General features: G+C 35.7%; 1 protein-coding gene across 3 annotated transcripts; it reads right to left on the bottom strand.

The window, feature by feature from the left end:
- Positions 1-198: 198 nt before the first annotated feature.
- Positions 199-21,526, bottom strand: LOC133516164 (eclosion hormone). Of its 3 annotated transcripts, none has more exons than XM_061848944.1 (3): positions 21,448-21,526; positions 11,436-11,528; positions 199-1,567 (listed from the first exon to the last, which is right to left on the bottom strand). In XM_061848944.1, exons 2-3 carry the CDS (start codon positions 11,515-11,517, stop codon positions 1,389-1,391), a joined length of 261 nt encoding a protein of 86 aa, XP_061704928.1. In that variant the 5' UTR covers positions 11,518-11,528; positions 21,448-21,526; the 3' UTR covers positions 199-1,388. The 3 variants fall into 3 exon arrangements, with proteins under 3 accessions (XP_061704928.1, XP_061704927.1, XP_061704926.1); XM_061848943.1 differs by having other exon boundaries at positions 21,452-21,494; XM_061848942.1 differs by lacking the exon at positions 21,448-21,526 and adding an exon at positions 13,308-13,830.
- Positions 21,527-22,239: the final 713 nt, after the last annotated feature.

The following is a 22,239-nucleotide window of genomic DNA, read 5'->3' as shown; positions in this document are numbered from 1 at the left end:
ACAATTTGTTTCTTCCAACCCTTTCCATTCAATTAAAGAAAAAAATGTTAGAAAAACCGACGAAGTTACTGAGAGCGCCCTCAAACTTTAATCGTCAAAAAGTGATTTTAAAGGTTGGTGCAGGATTACAGACAGAAATCACCCATTAGGGAGTAATGTAAAATACCGTTCCGTTGTATTATCAACACGTTATGAAGCATTTTTGTGAGGGCCGCCTAATTTTCTGCGTTAAGTTTGATTGGACTTTTTATAATGCGTAATGTTTGTGTTCCTCCTACCCCTTTCATATTTATAAAGAGAGCAGTCCAAGTTAGGTAAGTTTGAAAGTTTAAAGAGTCACCAAGGGAAAAATACAAAAAAATACCGTTTCACAGATTTGAATAGTTAACTAGCACGTAAGTATTGATTAAATAAATGAATTTAACGTGTACAATAGTTATTTGTTTTACAAGGAAGCAAAGTTATTGTTAAACCTCTCGTACTAATATTGATACCCGTGCTAGCGAAAGATTCACAAGCATAGCGAGTGGTTTGAAAACGAGAAACTTGAGCGTTGCGAGGGAAAACTTCCCCACCGAGAGAAACAACATTTTTCATCACACCAAACGCGAGAAAAATATTACAAATATCAAATCTACTAAAACATTGCAAAATCAAATCCTAATGAACGCTTCATAGTTTTAATTATTAGCGTTACTATAAATATTTAAATTCATTACATTCAAAATCATCACTAAAGTCAATTTTACCAGCAAACATGACGAAACAACTCAAAATTCGAATATTATTTTGCAAATTTCTCATAGTTTTTGAAGAATAAAGAGAGTCTTTATGAGATGGTGTGGTGAAATTTTTTTTTTGTATGAGACAGATTAAGACTTTGCCGACAGTTGCTTATTTTACTAAGAACATTTTTTTCCTGATAGGTGATTTCATTATTAGACCAGTTCTTTAATAGCATATTAGAGCATACAGATGCATTGTCACCGAAATAACTCCTAGTATACCAGATTTCAGCTAACACACCGGAAAATTTATCAACATTAAATTTGAATCAGTTTCATTATGTTCATGTATACTTACTGAACTGACCTAAATTGCTTAGCTTTGTTCAAAATTAACTTAATATCTGAATAAAATTAGTTACATTATGTATATTTTATACATACTGAACTGATATATTTATTTTTAGCTTGCGTAACTAGTACAGGATTCATTTATCGCTATCGCTACCGGCAAGATATTTATGTATCTAGCTTCTGCACCTCCCAATAATATCAACAGTTGCAACTGAAGTTGAAAAATATAAGTCTAAACTCAGCAGCCCATTCTTCAGTGTCTAAAAAATTATCTGTTTTGTATCGTGCATTCGACTATGATCAATCATGTTAAAATTTGTTGACAATAAAAGGCGATATGGAAGCGAAGTTCTCGCACTCCGGGATGACTTTTCCTCTGAGCTTGATGCACGTCTCCGCGCAGAGCGGGCCCTGGAACCAATCACCCAGCATCTTCTTGCATTGCGCGCAGTTTTCTATGCACACTTCCAGAGGGTCGAAACCGGACGCTGTAATAGTAAAAATAGTTGGTACAATTAAACTGAAACTCGGGTTTTTGTACACTTATTTATTGCTATAGGCGCGTAGGACGCCGTAGCGATTAAAAGTTAACACGTAACGTAATATAACCCCATGCATGTTGTAGGACTGTTATCGCCAACTGCTGGGCGAGCTCGGCGGGCGTGGTGACCGCTCGTACCATCTAGTATAAACGCGCATCGCTGGTGCGCTCGCTTTATCAATGTCTCGGTCACGTTACGCTGGACTGCGCGACAGGCCTGTTCGCCCGCGCTCGTGCGATGACAATTTATCTGTATTGAACTGGCTTACGAGTTGCCGATTCACACAGTACGTATACTCACTTTTTTTTCTTACAAAAATAAAGTTTTGTTTTAGAATATATTGCAGGCTATTCGTGCACTATGTAAATAATGTATACATATTATGATTGTTTGTATTTCTCTATGTAAGTGAATTGTAATATTCTTTTGAAGAAATAAATTATATTTTAAATTATAATTTCGACCTAACGTTAATTTCTCTTTAAATATTTTTTTTGCACTAGTACCGGTTTTTATATTTTTGATAACTTTTATGGCAGTTTATTGAAACATCATTAATCGACTTAGAATCATTTATTAAAAATCTCTATATTTTTACTACTTATACTATTTCTACTGTTTTATTATTATTGAACTCTTAAAACATTTTGGTTGTAACTACTTGGAAAAAAAACCCACCTTTTGCGGTTAAGGGGTTCGACTTCCAAACCGAAGGTCGGCATCGCTCTTCCGTGAAGCAAATAGTATTTTTTCTACTCGTGGACTGTAATGGTTGAATTAAGATTTCGTATGCCAAACTAAAATTGCGTACTTTTCATGTATGGGCTCCCAACTCGACTTATAAGATTCATTTCGATACGCTGTAGTCAACTATAAAACAAATCACGTGTCGCCGCGTTCCCATAGAAAAGACTGCTACTTTGCCCCCTTGCAAAATAAATAATTGTTTTTTTTATTAACTGTTGATAGTGCCTACACAAAAAACAGTCGCATATTTCTACGAACCGTAAAACACTCTTTTAGCGTGTGTGAACCGAGATTAAATTTTTGACAGATGAGTTTAGTTAGAATTCGAAACGACGAAACAACCAGCCCCTAGTGGGGTTAGTTGTTTAGTCGCTCTTTACAGTACGTAGTACCTTCCCAAGCGTCCGCTTCAAATTATTACAGAGATGACCACACATTTTCTAGGAAAACGTAAAACCTTAAACCTATTCATAGCGTCTTTTGTGAAAATTCTCCATTATTTATACGAGTATCTGTAGTGCGCACCCTCCTTCAAGCTTTTGTCCAATATGAAAAACAAAATCACTCGATCCCTTCGGAAAGGACACTTCAGTTTCTATACAGTGTGGAGAAAATTAATGGACCATGGAGGGAAAGTGCCTTACAACCTCAAGTTAGCTCATTTTACTCACAGGAAACATTTTTTATTTTTAAAATAAAACAAAACTGCATTCATTTTTTTTGCTTGTCTCGCCCGGGAATCGAACCGACTGAAAATTCCAAAGAATAAGCACTCGCTATTTTATTCCGCTAGTCGATAATACAGTTAATGTTAATGTTAAAATTTCTTCAAGAAACATTAGGTCGATAGGAAACATCTGTCGTACAAAATTTCCATAAAATCGAATATTTTAGTACATAAGCATTTTTTAGACAAGCAAATTGTAAAAAATCTATGAACTCAGTTTTAATTCTTAAAAAAAACGAATGTTTCCTTTATGTAAAATGTGCTAGCTTTTTTTTAAAGATTGAAGGCACTCTCCAGGGCCCATATATATTTTCCACCCTGTATATGCGACTGCTGAAATCTTCATGCAAAGCACTTACCTATTTTATTCGACTCTTTGGAACTTTCGAACTCACTAAGCTCTTTTCGTAAGCTGCTTTTACTATACCATTATATAGTATTGTCTAAAAGCTTTACTTACATGTATGTAAGTTTGTAAACTGAATTACAGAATTATTAAAAATATGTCTGTTATAGAATTTAATTTTGTGCTATAAAATAATCCGCTGACGTGAGGGCGGACCGAAATAAAAAGAATATCTAAGCTAATTTTTAGAGTTTTCTTATAAGGTTAGGTACTTCATTGTTTGGGCCGGACAAGCCGAGGACGTGTCAGGGCCCACATTTGCCAGATTATCTTGAGCTCGTCGTTTGTAACCCGAACTGTCTTCACGAGGTCAAGTGTAAGCGGCTAAGGTGAAATTGCGTAACAAAACACACGGCGAAAGCAAACCGGTCAAATGTGCCGATTGGGGTCATTGTCTCGGTTCGCACGCGACTCTTCTATGACTGCTTTCCATCTGTTTACGTGACATCCTTTAATGCCTTTTTGTGAAATCTTACACATTCGTCCCCATGTCGCGGATTGTGCAATTTTGTTTCTAGCTAAATCAGTGTCATAATTGATCTGTACAAGTGGTCAGTTTGAAATGCTGTGAAGTGCTATTACATTTTAGATTTTCCTTTTGTTTAAATGATGATAAGACCATTTCGATTTCCAATTTACAACAGTGGCGTGATCAAATCTATAACAGAAGCTCAAAACCAATTGGTAGGTAGAAACCTAGGAACCTACCTTCTAAGGAGACGCATTCGATTTTACTTTAGACAATACTCGTCCGTGCATCTCGCTCGTATAAGTTGACGAAATATAATTTGCACCGATTGGTCATACAACTTTTCTTTACGAATCTAAAAGGACAAAAAATATGTGAAGTGCTTTGCCGCACGCCCCATCCATTGGTATACGTAGTGGGGATAACTAGTTATGATACTTTGCATTTCTGGGACAATATAGATATGTTATTATGTGCCTAAATGAAACTTTTTTTCGTATTTATTTTGAAACGAATGTTTCTTTACATATATTTTTTTATTTTTTTAATAATAGTCTACGAATGGAAAAGTTGGAATACTATGAAAACTTAGAAATTAAAATTTAGAAAAGTACCTAATTGGGTAGTATGCTTGAAATCGGTTGCTTATTGTTTTATTACCCTATTGTAAAAAATCGATTAGCGATAACATTCACCGATGCAAATAATATCTATTCGACTATACCTGCTCAGGTTGTGCTTAGGCTTGTAGGATGCGCTGCGAGACATTTATGACTTTTAGATTTGTAAATAGCAGATTTATTGGTTTTTTGTCAAGCACTCGTGGTTTTCACGAAAAGTTCTACGTCTGTTAATAACGAATTAATCTAAGTTAAGTTGGCCGTGTATAATTGGCAACATCAACATGCCCATGCCCTGACAAAAATATCGGTTTAAAAAAATCTGTAGGCATTTCTAAAACTGGCTGTAAGTCTATATTAAGATCAAATTAAACGATCCAACAACAACGTATATTAAAATACGTTATTTGGTAACAAAATCATTTTTGGTAGAAGGTTTAATCGCTGACTGTACTTTACTTTACACAAGCAAATATTATTCATCGAAACAATTCTAACGACCCCAGACACAATTAGTTTGCGTTATTTTATCACAGAGTTCCCATGGCCACCTCCTGTCTCCATCATCAGATCAGCTCCATGTAATCATAATAGTGCATTGTCATCCGATTTCAATATGTATGAAAAATTTCAGCTCAATCTGAAATCGAGAATTGGGTCAAATTTAGCTTCCAAGATTTGACCCACACTAACCAACAGGGCAAGTTAATTTAAAAAAAAAGCTTGTAAAAAGTTAAGTGTTTCACTCAGTATTTTACTTCCAGACAATCACAATAAACTTTTTTGGCTCAGAAGCTACGCGTAAAAGACAAACGGCAAGATCTCATATGTCAAACTAGAGAAAATTAAACAGCTACCTTAATAAAATATCTCATTTCCACTCCATGAGGCCGATTCGGAAAAAACCCTTCTCCCCGGTACTTTATTGGGTAAATAGCGCAATATGTTTTCCCCTAGTATTTATGTTAGTTTGTTACACTCTCGTCGATTGGATTATTTTAATATTTTGACAAATTGACGTCAGGAATAACAAATTTGGTGTAATGCGGGATGTTATAGCGGAATAAGTAATTAAAAAATATGGGAGAAATGAAATAGTAGGTATTACCGGGCTGCTGCAGAATGTTTTCATGTTACTACTACTAAACACTACTAATAATACTACTTCATTCTACATTAGGTTGTTATTTCACCCGATACCGGTACCCCTAGTGTAACTGTGATCGACATCATAACGTGACGAACGCGTTTGCGTTAAGTGTCATTTTGTATAGGATTTTGAGTTTCCAAAACGTCCCGCTTGGCGCGCTCTTTCGAAATTCAATACAAAATGAGACTAAACGCAAACGCGTACGTCACGTTTGGAAATCGAATTTATTTACACTAGGGGTACGGGTAAGGTTACGATTTTAGCAGTTACATAAGTATTGTGAGTGTACGTTTGTGTCGTTGTGTCTCATCGCAGCGCTAAAACTACTAAGTCGATTTTGATGTATGAATGAGATGTCAATCGATTCATTTTAATGACGTGGGTGACACAGGCAGCATATTTAGCCGACTTTGAAAAAGGAGGAAGTTTTCACTGATTAAAGTTTTTCAAGCGTTTTGTTTGGTCCTCTAATATTATTTTCCTGGTTGTTTAAAACTTAAGAGTCCCTTCTGAGTCTCTTTTTAGGGTTCCATAGTCTACTAGGAACCCCTAGGGTTTCGCCACGTCTGTCTGTCCGTCTGTCGGTCTATCCGAGGCTTTGCTGCGAGTTCGTTAGTGCTAGAAAGCTGCAATTTGTCATGAATATATAAATGAATCAATCGAACAAAATCGTTAAACTTGAAAAAAAAAAATAGTGGACCTGCCTCCCCTACACGTAAACTGGGAATGCATTTTTTTTTTTCACTACAACCCAATAGTGTTGTTCGATACTTCTTTCAAAACGAATAGGAGCGAACGTGATCAATTAAGCCGTTTTTGAGTTATCGCAAAAAATCTCCCCTTCATAGTAGAAAAACGTACAGCCACAGTAAACATTATTACGACATTAAATGGGGTTTTAAAGTTATTTGGCATTATTTATGTAAATGAAGTAAAATACTCATCCAATAATTAGAAAAAAATAGTTTAATTGGCTGTATGAGTAATTCCGTTTACTGTTGGGCATTTGGACAGCACAGAACGAAAAAGGAAAAACAAACCTGCTGATTTTTCATACTTTAATGAAAATAATTTTAACATTACTGCAATCTGCTAAAATATGTGTGTTTTCATAAATATTGCAATATACCTTAATGTTGTTCGCTATGGGTTAATATAATATATATGTATCTATTGTATCTCCAGACATGCAGTCTCCGATTGCAAGTAAGTTTAATTACTGATTGATTATACAAATTTGACTTGTATTATTTGGTTTCGTCGTATTCGATATGAAAAGTAATTTAATTTAATCCCTTAACCATCTATTATACTATACTAATACCTCCATTTAGCCTATTGTGGCGGAAGTGTAACTACGGTTGTACGGTGTAGTGTAGGGTTCCCTACACTGTGCATGGCCCGACATGATTTTGGCTGGTTATTTACCTAATTTTAGATTGGTTAAATTTCTGAAACCAGCTTTGTGAATAATATCCGATAAGATAAACCTATTCTATGAAACAAATATATGTGGCTCATCTGATTTAGGTACGCGTTCTATCTTTTATTTGCTTTTAGCGCCAGATATTAAAGGAGGAAGCTTATTACGGCACATGATACGTAGGTAAAGGCAGGGCTCGGAACTGGTATTGAAATACCAGTTAATATCGTTCCCAAACCGCGATATATAATACCGGTTATTCTCGGCTCGCGGAGACTCTCGGTTACACTCGTGTTTATACGCGAAAGAGATAGCTATACTTACTCCTTTTATCTTGCTTTGATATTTCCAATTTAACCGGTAAATTTGCAAGAATAAAAGACAAATCGCAATAAACAGTTCTTTAACCGGTAACCGCAAACAGAAACGAAATCATTTACGGATGAATGAACGAAAACGGTTTGAAAAATAAAACGGGTCCGAGCCCTGGGTACCAAAAGGTATACAAATATAGGAAGTCGATTCACCGGGGTCCAGAGTTTATTTTCTACGCAGCAAAGCGTGTGCTACTAAGGGCGTGTTATTCTATTGAGGCGATTTTGGTCGCAGAGGGCAATGTTTCATTGACTGTTCCAAACGCAGTGAAAATCGAAGAAAAATATGTTTAAGCCGCATAGAGTAGATAAAGACCACGATCTATGAAGCTTTGAAGTGTGTTGTATCAGGCCTGTATGTTTCGAACATCAAAGAGAAACGATTTAATACAGATATACAATCTGTGAAAGGACCTGGACAATGACGCGCAGATTTGTCAAATCTAACTTTTAATAACATGACAATACGAGTCAAGGCCCGCGTCGTTGTGAATGACACGATCTATAAAGGAACATAATCCTTAAGTGCCCTTTCTAGTAATTGACAGTCTCAACGTGGTCTCAACCCGTTTCGATAAGAGATTAGCTTGTGCTGCAATATAATTTATATCAACGTACATACAATATAGTATTTTATACACTCGTGATATAATAGAGAGCTTTTCAGTCGAGTACCGTGTTTTGGCAACGAAGCTTGCTGAGTTGCCAAAGTGAGGTACGAGATTGAAAAGCTTGATTATATCACTATTGCATAAAATACTATATTGTATCCGCGCTTCCATCTTCCACCAACACGAACTTATTACATCTTAAGGCTTTTTTAAATGTACATACCTAATAGTACACATTCTTGGGAGTTTCTTAAGCTAGATTATAACAATTTCCTTTATTTTGCGATTTCATAAAGTAGGGCTTTTGAAGACGAATTTTGAGGTTAATTGGTTTCAACTACCAAACACTCACCTTGTAAAGATTTGTATGAAGTTAGTTGTCCATGCTTTATTTTTAACCGACTTCAAGATTTCAAAAGGAGGAAGTTATCAATTCGGTTGTATGTTTTTTTTTTTAATGTTTGTTACTCCATAACTCCGTCATCTCTGAACCGATTTTAAAAATACACAGATTGGTCCCGTTTTTGTTAAAACTCAGTTCTGATGAAGGGATCCATGAGGAATCGAGGGAACTCTTCAAATGAGAAAAGCCTACATATAGTGATTTTTGTATTTTCTTTAACAAATCAAGCAATTACATTTAAAAAAATGACATTTGATGAAGTGGAACTGCTGATGATGATCAGAATGGAACTCTTCAACGACGTATAGTACACTTTTGGCGATTTGTCCTCTTCGCTGTGTTTGTTAAGCAAATTAGATTTTCAAGACAATTTTTTGTCAAATTCGAGTTCTGACAATGGGGTCCATGAGGAATCGAGGGAACTCCTCAATTGTTAAAGGCATATATATAGTGATCTTAGTATTTACATTTGTAGAAGTGACATTTGATGAAGTGAAACTGCTGATGATGAACAGAATGGAACTCTTCAACGATGCATAGTTCACGTTTCAAGGCACATTTTTATATTTCTATCCTATTTCGTTTTTTTATAATTATCTGGTGCTTTATTTCATGCATGGTGTGAAATAATTTATCTTAAATACAGTTGAATACCCTATTGCGGGTATCTTACCAGTCAACCATAGGGCAAATCTGAAATGTGTCAAGGTGGGTGCAGTGACAAAAAGAAACATGCTACCTCCTTTTCTACATACTTAGGCGTAGGACGCTGACTTTTTAATTTCATTGTGTGAAATCCAAAATCAACAATAATCGTTCTTTCACCGGTCTCCCTCATTGAAGTCGGTTTTTTTTTCTTAAGAATTATTAACCGGATGGTGCTGCGAAATGCAGATATAGGTACGTATCGTATAGGTGCCCTAGGAACAAAAATCTTCCCTATACGTCATGTACTATAAGCATTAGTTACGTTTCATATATTTTGAGTCCATATACATGTGATTATAGTTAAATTAAAGGAATCATTTTACAGCTAAAAAAGATTTTTGGGAATCTTGTTTGATGTGCATAAATGTGTGATTTTTTTTGCCCCGAAAATTATTTAAAAACTACTACAATTCTGACGAATTGAATGTCTCCTCATTATGTTAAAAACCATCCAGCCATTTGGGCTGTAGGGCGTGCCAAGGAAATGGACATACATACAGACAAACGCTCTAATAACATTACCGTCCTTCTGAACCAGTCGGATAAAAACTACGAGTAGGTACCTAAATCAAAGGAAAATACTAAAAATATAGCTAATTCATAATTAAAATTAACTTCCAAATATTTACGTAGAAGGACTTTCCTCATACGGTTTCTCTTAAAATAAAAGTATGTTTCTCTTAACCCACCTTACCTTATAATACTCGTATAATATCAATCAGTTTGGCAACCACTGGTCTACTCTCGCTAACCTGTGTCGGAGCTTACGAGGTATTGACCATCTGTAGGTAGCTAAGTAACTACTAATATGTAAGTAAATATCAGTTGTTGTTATTTGTGCAATATAGAAATGACTCACAAAGACACAAAAAAAGTAGTCTGGGTCTTAATTTGGTTTGGCGCAACTTTTTGTCTGCTGCTATCGGAATTCAGCAAAAAATATGTTTCCTGTGTGATGATGTATATAGTTAATGGAGGTTTTGCGGAATGAGTCATTTTCATCTTAATACCACACGTGTTTTATGTATAGGTAGTTAAGAAGCTACTATTATCTATTGGCCAGTTAGGCGACATATTTATGTTGCAATATTTAATTGGCTAATTATTGTACTATGCGCACATGCATTGTGACTAAGCTTTTATGGGAAATTTATTATAACAATTATCACGTCCGAAGTCATCATTTTCCGCGATAACAATTTCAGTCATAGATGACAATAGCGTTGTGCCACTTCTTAATTCTTGAGTCCTTTCCATCTGTTATTAGTATACCTATACTACGAAATAGTTTCTCAACTGGTTTCTAGGTAGGCACCTAGAAACCATACCCGTTATACCATTACCTATTGAGAAACTATTTCGTTTAAAAACCACAATTACGGTTAAATGGATGGCGACTAATTTCGATAGCCTTTCGTACTTTGCGCTGAATCACAAATTTTTCTTTCGCCAGCACGGTTACCTTAAGGAAACGTATATAGTAAGGCAAATCCGAATCCATTAGATTTTCCGTCTCTGTAGAACTCCGGCTATCCCTGTTCTTCATACTACGTATGTAGAACAAGGATGAATTGATGAAGCTTATAATACGACAGTATTTTTTTATACCAGACTTCATACCTGTTGTAGGTATGTTTTACTACGCATGTGCTCGGATAATCTGGTGGAAATGTTTCGGCCTGTCTCTCCTATGTAGTTTTTCCCACAGGAGCAAGGAATCATATATACACCCGAACTGTCCAAAGGCTCCCTATCCTTCAGCGAACGCAACACCTGTCTTAGCTTCATATGAGGACGGAAAATCGTTTTAATTCGTCGATGTGATATTTTAATGTTATATTGTGAATGAATTAGCAGTTATATATGAATAGGTACCTGGTATTAGTTTTATTATTTTAGTATCCTGGCACCTGGGATCTTTGTGAATTGATGATGCTTACCTATATAATACGACACTAATTTTTATACCAGGCTTCGTACCTTTTGTAGATATGTTTTACTTGAACAATATATGGTACATTTAGTACCTACCTACAATCGAAAGAAGTAGGTCGATGTAGTAAAATATGCCATGCGCTAGATAATTCAATAAGTGTATTCAAGTTCAAACAGAAGACACTTCATTCCTTCCTCCCATCCCATCCAACTTAACAATCAACTTAGCTAATGAACTTACCAATAGCAGGACTGCAGTTGATGATGCCAACGCTCACTACCAAGACGGCGAAGAGCAGGGCTGCTGAGAACTTTCCGGACATTGTCAGCTAGTCTGTAATTATGAGTTAGTTAAATTTTCGTAAAAGAAATGTGTTTTTTTTTTCATAATTAATAAAATAATGCTTAGGGGTGAGGGTAATAAATTACATTAAAATCCATGGCACAACTACAATGCTTAATAAAGAGTGAAGGTACTTAAAATAAAACTAATATCATATGGTTCCCTATGTTTCGTTTTCATTGTTGATGTACGCACGTAAATACTCGTAACGGTTATTGCACTTAATAATACCTCTAAAATGAGGAAAACTCTCGGGGGAATTCCGTAATTAAATGCTTTGACACGATCGCTTTAAAATGCCATCGTACAGTTAGCAAGAGATATCAGTATACGAAAGAAGAGTTCAAAAAAGCAGGTTGCCGAGCGGACCTAAATCTCCCCAAATGATTGAGTCATGGCAAAGGTACCGGGACAACGCTGTAGTATTTTTCAAATAGCTTGGGTAAAATATTTTTTTTTTTGCGTTTTCTGTACAACCAGAATCTTCTATACATCTTGACAAAAAAAAATCATTACAACAAATTAGTAATTTTTTTTATAGATAAAAATTGCGAGTTTCCTATAATGTACGATAAGGGCTAAACGTAAAAAAAACACCGCATTTTACACGAACGTGACATTTCTAGTGTGCGATCGGTGAGCTAAGACGCGGACGGATATACTGACGGACATGGCGAAATTTTAAGCCTTATCCGGACCGCACCAATCTACAAGGTTTTTTTTCATAAAAAAAACTCTAATATATTCCAATTAATCCAGCTTTGATGATTGATTCATTTGAAGACAAGTCACACTTCCCGAAAGTGCAATCTAATTTGAAAGTTGAAATTCTATTCATTATAAAACAAGATCGATTACAGGAAACCTTGTATGACATTTTAGTCTCTAAATGCGGTCAAGAATACACCTTTGAAATCTGTTGGGTTTTATAGGCCCACGTTGTATAAGAATATAGCTATTTTACTCATTTCTTTTGGGAATAAGTGGGAGAATCAACTTTTTAGCGTCACTCGTTGCCATGGTTACGATTAGTTGTCCAGGGGACAAAAGTTCATTGATATACTGATTTTATGGTACTTCAATGTATTAAACTTGCGTTTTTGTGGTCGTTATAACCAATTATTATTAATAGAACGGCATACAACGTCTCTTCAAACAAACTGTGCCACTGTTGTCCCTTGGACAACGGGACAGGATAACAAAACAAAAAAAGTTGATTCACCCAAATAGGTGATCTATTAGAAAAAAATCAAGAGGACCCATCGTCTATTTTCACAAGTACCGACCCGTAAGGTAATTTAATTCAATAGAAACCCTTATGTTAAAACTAGCGATTGTAGGAGGGTCAACATTCTGTCAGTGCTCTATGAATATTTCATTTCGCATGACCTTAACAACCGAGGAAAATAAACGGATTTTCCATGGAAAAATTGTTATGGTTTCTGAGCAGGTATTACGTAGTCATCTTACCCAGTCAGAAAAGGCATTTATTTTCCAAGAAGAAATTGGCAACGTACCTAAGTTAATCTTCTGTTAGATTAATGCTTTATCTTTAAAAATACCTACACCAGGTAAAATCTGTAGTCTACTTATTTCTTTAAAGGAGAAATATATTATTTAAATATTTACAAAATGTAAAAATTTACCGGGTGTAATGTAATTTAAAATATGTATTTAGAGCTAATATACATAGGTAGTGATGATAGGATGTGATGATGTATAGGTTTACATTAGTAAATTAGATCATTTTAGAGTCAAATCAACACTTACTTCGATGCACATGGAATTAGATTTTAGAGATATAATCCACGAAAGCAATCCACACAATATCCGAAACTGTAATCACTGACAAGTCAACGAAACAAATCTTTAGTCTTGACTCATAGTCGTCCACGCGGTGAAAATGGTTTTATATACACTTGTGTGTAGGGGGGAGGGGGAGTAAATTCTTTCCGCGAAGATTAAATATTACTAAAGAGAGTAACAAAAAAAACTTATATTGCCGTAATACCCATTTATACCGTACCTATAATTAAAAACTGTTATTACGACATATGTATTTATTTTTCGTCTTTCTTAAATCCTTAGCCATACTCTGCGAGTTAAATACCACATAACGACCAATCGAACTGGGTAAGGGTTAAAAAAAAACATCTTGTATACTTATATAACTCAAGCTACTTTTCAGCACAGTTATGTTCTAAAGTAATTCACCAGTAGACTGCGTTAAATGTTCAGTGATCTCAAATACCCCGTGAATAAATAAACCCGACAGTTTGAATGTCGCCGGAAAACCGTTAATGATCATGCTCACTGTTACGCTACGGTTAACGTTTTACTTTATTAAACCATGTCAAAAGGATATAAAAAACTGAATGTAGGGTTCCGTAGTTACCGCTTCGTTAAAACAGGTGGAATTAAAAAGTGAGCTTATTGGAATTACTATTGATATAATACGCAGAAGAGTGTCTACGCAGCGCTTACGTGCTTTTACAAAGCAGCGATTACTCTTTTTGTGAATAGTAAAAAACGGCTAAATAGAGCGATAATTTCCGAAAATATTTACGTTATTAAAAACGTTTTTCGAAACTCCTATTCCTTTTTACTTACCTAATGATAGGTGGGGTACGATACCGACTAAATGTAAAAAAAATCACCGTACTTTACTCGAACGTGACATTTCTAGTGTGCGGTGAGCTTAAGACACAGACGGACCCGACGAAATTTTAAGCCTTATCCGGGCCGCACTAATTTATAACGTTTTCCCAAAAAATCCAAATATATTTCAATTAATCCAGTTTTGATAATTAATTCATTTCAAGACAAGTTACATTTCCCGTGCAATCTAATTTGAACCTTAAACCGGAACGAAAGTTGAAATTATATTGACGCATATTTATGTGGTCGATAAATCGTATTATGCCTGTAAAAGAATTAAGGGTTCTTAGTTGACTACGGAACCCTAACGCTCGTGAAAAGCGCGATTTTACAGTGGCAGACTCTACACGATTTATAATGGCGCGCCCCGGTGGCGCAAGGATCCGCCAGTGTATGTTTCTAAAATCATGTTTTGGGCCGTCTATCGGTCATGTTGGCTATTTTAGATTACTAGTGGGCCGAAATTGAGGTTGGTAATACAGCATGTCAAGCATAAAGTGTCGAAGGAACTAGAATTCCCGAGCATGTCGCGTTTTGTCATGGCAATACAGCCTGAATGACCTATAGCGACGGTGATGGCACGGCTCGATACCCAGGAAATGGGTCTGCGAGTGTACGAGTAGGTACCGCACCGGCGAAAGCCCAAAATTTCTAAGTAGGAAGTGGTGACATTTTGTAATTGTTCGCTTTAAGTGGATAAGATTAGTATTTATTCACGTTTTCTTTATTGAGTATCAGCAACATTAACTGTTTTGAACCCTCCAATTTTTCGTGGACAAAATGCTATTAACAATATTTTCAATGAATTGCTTGTGAAGAAATCACCGAGTTTGTGTGAGAAATCAGTGATTTCTAAAAAGAAATCCTCTAAAAAGATGCTGAAAGGTATCTAAAAAGATCCACAAGGATTTTGCACATCATTCTGTGTGCGTTATAACGCTTTCGTATTATCAAGCCGTCAGTAGAACACGGAACTCAAGAACGCTCCCGTGGGCGCGGGCTCTTAAAGATAAAGCTGAAGTTGAACCACACTAGAAAGATGATTGCTTGTCTGAAGTTGAAGAATTAACGGAGGCGTAAAATTATGTAGGTACTTACACTACTTACTCTTATAATAAAACAAAACAAAAAATATATAGTTATTTGTGTCCCAAGGGAGGAAAAGTAGGACATTGCGTGCTGCGTGTAAAATTGTGGCAAATACCTCGACTAGTATGCGCACCAGAATTCCTCCCGTGGTGCGCATACTATTTTTCTGCTCAACGAAGGCGGAAAGCGGCAACTTCGTTTAGCACAGCAGGAGCAAAGTTGACGGTTTCCGCCCGGAGGGCAGAAAAGTATTTTTGTAAGCTATGGCGCAAAATGAATATATGTATCTACATATATAGATACAGGAATTCGACCTACCTACGTGGAATCCGAATGACTAACTCTGTAATTGAATACTCAGTAAAAAATTATGATTTGCAGATAGGAAAAATAATTATACACTCTTAGCTAACAGTTAAACTGAAATAAGTCCTAAAGCTTTTGCTAGAGTGAACGGATTTCCGAGAATATTCGTTATGCCGTTACTAATGTACATAAGAAATCTAAGTATTTTTGTGTTACATTGCAGCCCTCCCACTGAGAGTAACAAGAAGACGAAACAATCCTTAATCAGGACCATAGTTTTCCCATACGACGAATGACTTGGTGGACTAAACATATTTATCGTTGACGTAAGCTATTTTTTATTCAAACAGGTTGCACCGTATCTTGAATGTATTTAGGTATGATTCATATTATTGAGTTTATGTCAATGAAATGTTAATTTGACCGGTTTGTATAGGTTGGTAAATTTGCTAACATTTGTTATATATGTTTTATGTACATGCGTCGGTAACACTAAAGTAAAATATGATTAACATGAATAGGATAAAAAAATGACAAAGGTTTTTCCTGGAAACACTAAGATATTTGGTTTAATAAAAATCCTAATGACCTACAAATACATTTTAAAATTCAAAAAAAATTTGAAAAGTATTTTTCAGTCTATTATTTACCATACAAACGACCTTTTGGTTTTAGCACGCATAATATATACTCAGTAGGTAGTTATTATATTCGTCCAGTTCTAATATAGTTAATAGTAATAGTAAAGCAACAAAGTAAAGTTTTTACAACAGTAGCGGGACTACTTGTCCACTCAATACTTTCGCGCTTAAGCCAGCCGGCCTTCAGTGCCTCAGGCGCCTGAATACTTGTTCGGATGATGCTCCCGGGGCTATTCCATAACATTTACACCGTCAAATAATCGCTACAGCGAATTTACCTAAGAGTAATCAAAGAAAATTGACTGGGTGAAAATTAAGGTACGCATTTCAATATCGGCGAACGTAACTTTGACGGCACGGTCCTGGCGGTTTTATCGTTTTATAGAGCTACTTGAAGTAAAGAGAGAAGTTGATTTCAACTTTGTACCATTGCTTTATGTTTATTAACAGAATGGCCCTTCATTTCGACAGAAGTAATTTAACTTCCGCGTTGACAGGCAAAAAGTCAAATGTAAATAACCTGCAGCTACGCAGTAATACAATAAGCTTTCGAGCAGCCAACGTTTTCACATTCATTGCTCTGCGACTGCTTACGGTCTATGCATGTAACAGCAATAAGAGTATTGTATAGAGAAATAGATCGAAATAAACTTGCGTCATTTAGGAAGCGGATCTACTTATCGTTCGATCGTTCACATATCGAGCTTAATACATGGTAAGAACACTTCCTAAATTAAAATGATAAATTTGAAATAATGCCGGAATTCATGGCGAGTTTATGATTGATTCCTCATGCGTTTTTTGAGGTTTCCGCATTAAAAACACTATTAATATAATTTCTATCTAAAATTACTCTATTCGTGACTGCAGTGCGACTTCCTAAAATTATATGACTACGGAAAAGGTATATGTATATGTTTAGATAAACTTATGTACCTATACATATATTAGGTAAAGGTATATATGTGTAGGTATATGGGTATGTTTACGTAGGGTGTTTTATCGTAGCATTAAAATTACTGTCAATTTCGTTTTTATGACACGCGTGACCACCATAGGCCAAACACAGATTTTTTTCAAAAAAAAAAAAACCGTAGCCGGGTTAATGTTTTTTGAAGGTCACAAAAATCCACTTTCGCGTTTTTTAGGTGTTAGGTAAGGTGCGTTGAAGGGGTTATACACAAAGTTTTACAGCTCAACCTCAACATGTTTCCGTCTTCACCCGGCAAAATTTTACGGGGTAAGTTGAATACATCACACGAGAATCAATGTTGTTTTTTAATGTTCGGAAACCTATTTATTGCCGATATTCTTATATACGATTTTAGAAACTATATCGATCTTACCCAGCCACTATTTCAAGTTCTTGATTTTTTGTCGAATTAGTATTTTTAGGTCTTTTTTAGGGTTCCGTAGCATAAAATGGCAAAAACGGAACCCTTACTGTTTCGTCATGCCCGTCTGTCTGTCTGTCCGTTTAATAACAGCAATTTTACTCAGAAACTATGCGATACTTATACACTCGCGGGCAAATAATACGGGTCAGTGACAAAAACCCTTATATTTTAGCTAATTAATAGCGGTATGTGCAGGGAACTGACTATGTATTATAGAAAATTTAATATCGAATTGAATTGAACCTTCAATGTTCTACAACAAATCTGGAAAAAGTTCTATTTAAAAAAAAGTCGAATTTGGTACTAAATTCAAATTGAGCTTATTTCATTTTTGCTTGTTTTCTCACTTTTGTTTTCAATCTGTCAAAGCAAAGTGAGAAAAGGCAGTCATCTGTCTTTGATGGTCATTATTGAATTACTATCATGTCGCTAATACAAGATAAAGGTACACGTATCATCACTTTGTTACAAGAAGGCAGAAGTCAGAGATATACAGCAAGAAGAACAGGCGTGTCACTATCTACGGTGCAGAGTCCCCCAACGTTTCCTAGAAACTGGCAGGAACCTTCGAAGACCAGGAACCGGTAGGCCGAGATATACTACGACTAGAGAAGATCGATTTATTGTTACAAGCATGCTCCGAAATCGGCATCTCACTGCATTTGAAGTCAAAAACCAACTTCGGGAGACCCGAAGAGATGACATCAGCGAGTGGCCTCACATAGACCGACAAATGGCCCAAAACATGACAGAGGACATCGAACAGCAAGAAAACTTTTCGTACGCGAACACAGGCGATGGGGTGATGAAGAATGGGCAAGAATTATGTTTTCTGACGAATCCAGATTTATGCTCTATGCACATGACCGGCGGTGAAGAGTTTACAGACGGCCAGGTGAACGTTTTATTCCAGCGTGTTTTAAAGAAAAAGTTGCCTTCGGCGGTGGGTCTGTTATGGTTTGGGCTGGAATCTTTTCAGAGTCGCACGGAATTAGTTTTGATAGAAAATTGAACGTTAACTAGTGCCAGATAGGCGGAAGAGATTCTTAATGAGCATGTCGGCCCATATTTAATTAATATGGGTGAAAACTCCATGTTCATGCATGACTACACACAACTCAGATTGTAGAAGATTATTTTGAGGAGGTTGGCATCAACACTATGAACCGGCCCTCGAGAAGCCCGGACCTAAATCCGATTGAGCACGTATGGGACGAGCTCGGGAGGCGTGTAAGAAATCGAAACCCCGCCCCAGTTACACTTAGAGACCTGAAACAGGCGTTCGTGGAAGAATGGGCTAATATCCCGCAAGAACGCATAAGAAACTTAATAAACAAGAAGAACCCGAGGAGGCAGTACGAAGTATTAATATGTTTTTGTTTTTGTTTTGTGTGTGAGGTACCACTGTTGATTTTTTACCTATAATTAATTGATATCGTGTTTACTATGTAATTAAAATAAACAAGTGAATATCATTTCTAACTTTTGATGTTGTTTTATTAACTATGAGTTTATCTATAATATACAATTTAATTCATGCTCCTAGCTTTATTATTTTAGTAGATATTCTAGTATTTCGTACTGACTCGTATTATTTGCCCGCATGTAATTTAACAAAATTTGGAACGAAGGTGTATTATGTAAGCCGCTACTCAGTTTAGAAATAACATTTTATAAAAAAAAAATTTCAAGGGGCACTTCATACATGTTACCAAAAGTGAGAAATAAATTAAAACAAACACGTGGCATAGGTCATAGGTTCTGTCAAAAAGGTTTTGACTGATAAAAAGCTATAGGTACAGATCCTTTATTTATTCATACATATAGGTTGCAAGCTTCAACATTAAACATAATTTGCCGACTTAGTTTTGCATAGTTCTATGTAATATTCGGAAAAATGTTATAAAAAAATATGCAATTAATACGTGACCTGTTAATTGGTGATTTTGATACCTATTTATTCTTGTTTTTCACATGGTTGAATCTTAGATAAAACAAAGCCGAATCTTTTATCTTTCTAAAAATATATAATTCATGTGTAATGGTATTGCCAAAATTGCAACTATACGTGTTTTACCAAACCTACTCGTAGAATGGCAGTCAAAAATTAGCGTGTCACTGAAAAGTAGCCTAAGTTTGAAGGGAATTAGTATTAGCTGAAGTACAGACTGGTCGGAGAACTAAATGTTCGTGATAAAACAACGTTCTAAAAAAGTAGGTTCATACAAATAAACAATTGTACCCATTTTATTAATGTGACACTGATTTTTACTCCCTTTTGTAATGTATAATTTTTCAGAATGCTGCCGCGTATTCGCGTCTAACGAAAATCCCAAGGTAAACAAGTAGTAAATAAAAACGCGATGTAAATTTACGTTTTGATCAGTATAAAACAAGCTTACAAATAAAAGCGAACTTTTTTATTCAAATATTTGTATTGTATTTTATCAGTCAAATACTTCGTGACAGAACTTATGACCCCACGGAGTAGATATGTAAGAATTAAAAATAACATTAAGGTTAAATAACATAAAGGAAACAATCAGTCCGAAAGTAAAAAAAATGTTGGGGACACAATACCTCTTAACTTTTGAACCAAGCGAGCATAAAATTGGAAAAAATTACATAATATAGGTAAAGCTTAATAAATGCTTTCTAATTAAATGATATTACATTTTGAATATGAATGGTTAAGCCATTAAAGAGTTATTTAAAAAACTAATCTTCTTATTAAAACGATGTAATTATGCCACGAACATTTTGTATTTTATGAAGGTACGGAACCCTCCATAATCCGACACGCATTTGGGCGGTTTTACTAATTAGCACCGTGTTACTAGAGTGTTAGGTATCGATGAAATAGGAAAGCCTTTTGCTATTACCCCTTAACCCTTTACCAGGCTGACAGTTCAAAAATGACAATCGAATGTCAGTCTTACTCATCGAAAATAGAACACATGTTTGAAGAGCCGCATGTGGGAAATATATATCCCTTGGCCTGGTAAAGGGTTAATGTACAATTTATCAACACACACCTTTGTATTTTGTTCTACGATGGTTCTAATGCTGCTCATATCCAACGCACCTTTACATACACTTTATTATAAAAATAATAAGTTTTAAAATATCGGCCTAGTGCTAGTCGGACCCGTTTTCCAAGGTACCTACATCACACAATTTTTAAGTTTCATTTTTTTCCTTAAGTTCGTCTCACGCTTGACCGTCTTATAGGTTTTCCTGTAATCCTTAGTTACCAATGTATTTTACACGATTTTTTAGGCCCAGCAGTCTCGGAGTTAAGATATGACTTGATAAGACTTTCCTCCTCCTTTCCTACCTACCATTAATCCTACCACTTTTTTAGATTTCTATATGGTTGCAAAAAATGTAATTAGAAATCTTGAAGATTTTCTCCAGTAACTTCGTGGATTCGAATCCTGAGATTTTTTGACTTTCGCTCGATAGAGAAAAATCACGAACAAGTACAAAAGCTAATACAAATATTGCTTCTAAAAATATGGAAGTTTATGTTTGAGGGGACTCATCGATTACTTTTTATATTATTGAAACTTACAACTTCAAATTCAAAAACATGATATGCGCGGTCCCGAGCACGCAGATCGCTCACGCTTACGCGCAGTGAGAGTGAGAGAAGAATACGAACCTACGGGGCCTTATGGGATTAATGATAAATTTTCTTTACCATCTATCTACTAACTGGCAAAATATCCTCTAACAAGCGTACTGCTGAAAAAGGAGGAGCTATTCGTGAATTTCTTAAAATATGAAAATTGAACTTGATTTAAATATGTAACTTACTTACAGGGACTCCTGAAGCAGCGCAGTAACGAAGACGAAGGCTGAATGTGAAGATCTCTCGACGGATTCGGATTATATACTTCTTCTTGCCAATGAACCATAGCTAAAAGCACAGCAGGGCGCGTAGTACCAAGTTACATTTTGCAGTTGCACAGACTCGACTGTCTATAGAGAGCAAAACTATTCTTATATAAAATACATGAAAACAAAAGATTGTTGTGCAAGGATTGAAACTTACTGATAAGTAATTAAATTACATTTAAGTGGATTGATGACTCAGAAGAACCATTAATAATAGGAATTGGATAAAGGGTTTTAGAATTTCTTAGCAAAAATATCAAAAACGGAACCTTTAGGTACAATAAAAGTTCTGCCATCATACCACTGATAACAATAGTCTTATTTAAAGTTTATTTATAGCAGGATTTATTATTATTATTATTGTAGTTTGTGAGCCTTTGAATGCCACTTCGACCAGGCATTGGTCTATTGTGACAGCCCTTTAAAGTTCATTACTGATGCCCGTTGAATCCAGGAAATTCCAGATTCTTTGGGCCGTAATGTTCTGTACCTCATAGGGTTGCAATACGTGCCGCCCTAGGTGGGTACTTCTTTTTGACATTAGTGGTCCACAGGAGCAGAGAATGTGCATTGCAGTCTCCTCTGACTCATGGCAGAACCTGCATGTCGCGTCTTGTTTCTTTCCGATTTGAAACATGTGTTTGTTCAATTTACAGTGTCCAGTCAAAATTCTGGTCACCGCGCAGGCTTTGTGTTTTTTGAGCCCTAAAA

The sequence above is a fragment of the Cydia pomonella genome, chromosome 3 (genome assembly GCF_033807575.1).
Source record: "Cydia pomonella isolate Wapato2018A chromosome 3, ilCydPomo1, whole genome shotgun sequence".
Taxonomy (NCBI): domain Eukaryota; kingdom Metazoa; phylum Arthropoda; class Insecta; order Lepidoptera; family Tortricidae; genus Cydia; species Cydia pomonella.
This window is presented reverse-complemented; position numbering and strand designations above follow the sequence as displayed.

Coding starts and splice junctions, on each gene's coding strand:
- LOC133516164 (XM_061848944.1), bottom strand. CDS start 11,517: ATGTCCGGAAAGTTCTCAGCAGCCCTGCTCTTCGCCGTCTTGGTAGTG. Junction 1,568..11,435: donor CAACTGCAGTCCTGCTATTG/GTAAGTTCATTA, acceptor TTACTATTACAG/CGTCCGGTTTCGACCCTCTG.